At 33.7% G+C, this 3,949-nt stretch overlaps 1 protein-coding gene across 1 annotated transcript; it reads right to left on the bottom strand.

The window, feature by feature from the left end:
* Positions 1 to 271: 271 nt before the first annotated feature.
* Positions 272 to 1,048, bottom strand: LOC108371561 (uncharacterized). The gene has a single exon (XM_017627149.1). The coding sequence runs from the start codon at positions 1,046 to 1,048 to the stop codon at positions 272 to 274; it is 777 nt and encodes a 258-aa protein (XP_017482638.1).
* Between the last annotated feature and the right edge of the window lie 2,901 nt (positions 1,049 to 3,949).

Raw genomic sequence — 3,949 nt, 5'->3', positions numbered from 1 at the left:
GATTAAAAAGTTCCACTTAAACTTTTGCTTAATGCCGATGTCTAAAGTTAAACACTTTTCGCCGTAAGTGGAAATAGCGGTGTTGTTTGCTGCGAAAAGTTGTATGCTTCTGGATGCTGGTTGTTTTTTCCACTTTAGCATCGTTTGTGGAATCGTGGAAATGACAGAGCCTGAGTCAACAAGGAATTTTATTCTATTGATCCTATCGAAAACGTATAAGCGGGAGTCGGAGGTGCCGACATTGTTAATGCTGCCGCCTGCTGCAGCGACTCTAGTTTCCCGCACTTTTGGAGTTTGTCGTATTTATGAACTCGCATGGTGGTGTACATTTGAAGGCTGCTTTGCCGAAGCGAATGTGGTATTTACAGACTTTTTGGTTCGAGCGCCTGGAAGTCGATTGGCTAGCGAAACGTGAAGATTGTGCGTTATGGTATAATGTTTCGCCCTTTGTGTTAGTGGACAGCTCACTGAGTTTTAAAGCAATTTGATTCATCGATTCCTCCAACGCCGTGACTCTTGCTTCGAACTTTTGCGGTTTGTGTTTCTTGATTGCGTCGCAAGATGCGGAGTTTACAGACGAGTCTAATTCGTATACGTTTGTTGGTGTATTGTCGACTATTTTGTCTGCTATTTTCGCTATCTCCTCCGGATCTGTTGATTTGCATGACAATAATATGCACCTGACGTTGTCGGGCATACGTTGTAGCCATAAGGTTGTTAGTTCATCGCGATGCATTGTTGAGCCCGCAAGATCCTGCATTTCTCGTAGGAGCTGGCTAGGTCTTTGGCCGCTACTAAGATCCGTGCCGGAGAGTAGTTTCAGGAGGCGTTTTTCCTTAGAGATGCCGAAGCGAGTTATTAGTTCCTCTTTAAGCTTGTCATACTTGCCTGATTCCGGCGGATTTTTGGCGATGTCAGAAACTTGGCGTAATGTGTCGGTGTCCAAGGCAGCGATTACGTTGTAGAATTTTGAAACATCTGAAGTTATGCGGTTAACGAGCAGAAGTCCATCGATTTGTGTGAACCACAGTTCGGGATCTGCTGCCATGAAACGCGGTAGTTTGAGCAAACCAATTGCACCGACATGTGTTTGCGGTACTACCTGCTGGCACTTTCATCACCGTGTTCAGTTTTCTGCTCATCTGCTGATTGTGGTGGCATCCTGGTTTAGTTAATGTCAATGATGCGTTGGTAGTTTTACTTTCCTATCGGGGTCACCAGTTATGGGGTTATTTATTCAACCACCAATTTAATCTTTATTAAATGTATAATAAAACAAATTTTACAGCTTAACCGCACCGCGTGGTGAAAAGATATTGCCGCTTTTTTGCTTGACGAAAAACGATGAAAAAAAAGAATGTCAAAAATTATGCAGAGTTGCCTTTAGTGCTGCCATCCTCCATGGTAGACGTCTGCATAAACTATATTGCAATTTCTTCCATCACTGTAAATATCGTTTTTCAATTCTTTACACAAAATTAATATTTTTTGTTAAATGCCAAAAGCGTATTTTCGTGCCATAGATTGAGCTGTGGTTTGGCGATTTGTTTATTTAGCCTAGGTACCAAGTCCGTATTTATTATTTGTTGGAAACTATTTCTTGTGTAAAGAGCTTTTTAAGGGTCTTATTATGTTCTGATGTCTGCTTACTTTAACAGTTATTTAGCTACCTTTCATGCCACGAATATTTTTTACCGTTCTTTCCGGGCTCTTCTTCAGATAGTTCAATGCCACGGGATATTATGGACCGTAATATAATATGGAAAAATAATAAAACGGGTTTTAGTATGAAAATAGCTTCTACATGTTTAAGTTTTTAACACCCAGTTGCTAGTGAACTTTTTTGTTGAGAATTTATGACACTGCAGCAATCGGAGGCCGAATAACCTCTTATGCACGTATAATTATTTACTATTGAATGTACTACTGACTGCTGTAACGGTAGATAAAATTATACGCGAATACCAACCAAATGTATGGAAAATACTTATATACGAAGGGCTATTCTAATTGCATACCACAAAAACTTTACCCTTATTTATTGCAGATAAATCGAAGAAAAACATGATGCACATATAATTCTTTTACTAAGGTATGTCTTTAATAAGTAGATTATTATAACGCAAACAAATATGAACTGCAGTTGTACAATCGGCCGATTGTGTGAAGGAGCGCCCTAATGCTTTGTCTTACTTTTCACCGTTTCCCATTACGACCAAAATAAAGTGGAGAAATAAGAACACTCCAAAGTCAACCGTATCACCACGCGCAAGGGAAAACGGCCACCACAAAGCTGAGTTCAACGAACATATCGTATTAAATACATATTTATGTACTTTTGCATATAGATATCTCAATTATTAATAAACTTTTATAACATTTTAATAGAAATGTGAAAAATCTTTTCGCGTTGCTATGGTCCTTCTTTACTTATGGACATACTCACAAAAGTGATTACAAACAAAAAATTAAGTGGAGTGAACATTAAATAACATCAGAGTTTAAACAAATATAAAACATTAAGTGAAGACGGTGAACGAAAAACCAAAAAAAAAATCAATGATTGTGCTAGTAATAGAATTCCAATCAAAATTTATTGCATTTTTCGGATTGTAAAAACTACAATCAATTTAATTTTAAGCACATTTGATTGCAATGATTGTGATTGCAATCAAATCACTGATTCAATCAAACATTTTAATTGCAAGCTCAAAAATGCAATAATTTATTCATGCTTTTTTTAATAAAGAAATTGAGAACGTAAAAGCAAAATAGAACGTGAAATTGAGAAAAAGACATTTTGACATTCTGCTGTAAACATTTTACCATTTATAAATCAGTTTTAAACTCTTTGCTTTACACGCAAGCACTTACAGAGTCCAGTAATCATTAATATTTTGATTTCCACTCATTTTACTTTGGTTTATGCTTAACCATTAATTATATTATTTATAAAACCTTTTCCAACGACTAAAGATTTATGAATAAACCTTTTTTCATAAATAACTCTCATATAAAATGATATTATATTCAAATAAACGTTGATGTTTTTTAATAAATCTATGGTTGTATATAATTAAATTTTAAATTTCTAAATACTAAATACTAAACAGTTAAGTTATATTCAAATACAATATTATATGATTTAGAATACACTTCTATACCATACATCGCTTCCCTACTTTAATTTAGTCTTAATATCTAAACCCCTTCTTTCATATTCATGTTGGTTTTGATGTTGCTCCATTATGTACTCTTCAATTTCCCCGCCACAAACGGTTAGGAATTTTCCATTGGCATTATGTGTTTTAGTAGCTTTAAACAAAGTAATCATTTCTAATGTACAGTATTAGCTTATTTATACACATTTCATAACTATATAAAAAACATTGAGGTAAACTGTTGATAAAGAACATATTTAAATATACATATATTTTATACTGCATAATATGATTCAATTAAAATGTGGAAATAATCTTGAACTCAATGGTGCTGACAAAGAATATATTTATTTTTTATTACCCTATTTAAATTTTATTATATGATTCAAATCAAATGCTAATATTATAAATAGCCTTGATCTTGATTTCATCATCATTGTATGCCTAATAAGTATAGTAACGCCAAGTGGACGATAACGAATCCCACATAAATATATAAAAAAATGCTTATAAAAGTATGTGTATATTTAAATGTTTAATTCATCTAGCATTATTCATTCATATATTGCTAACTTAGTGAGAAAAGCATACTTTTTATGAAAACTCATATTTTGATATAGAAAGCAGGAGATATTAATAATACATCGTTTCGAAAAAAGATTAAGATACTTGTTTTTCTCGTTTATATTCATTAAAAGACAAATTTATTAAATTCAAAAGTGTCACCGAATGTCTAACAAATTCAAAAATAATACGAATCTTTTAATCTTTCACATATGAATGGAAAT

Source organism: Rhagoletis zephyria, unplaced genomic scaffold (genome assembly GCF_001687245.7).
Source record: "Rhagoletis zephyria isolate East Lansing unplaced genomic scaffold, Rhagoletis_zephyria_1.1 Rzeph_scaffold_05069, whole genome shotgun sequence".
Lineage (NCBI taxonomy): Eukaryota > Metazoa > Arthropoda > Insecta > Diptera > Tephritidae > Rhagoletis > Rhagoletis zephyria.
This window is presented reverse-complemented; position numbering and strand designations above follow the sequence as displayed.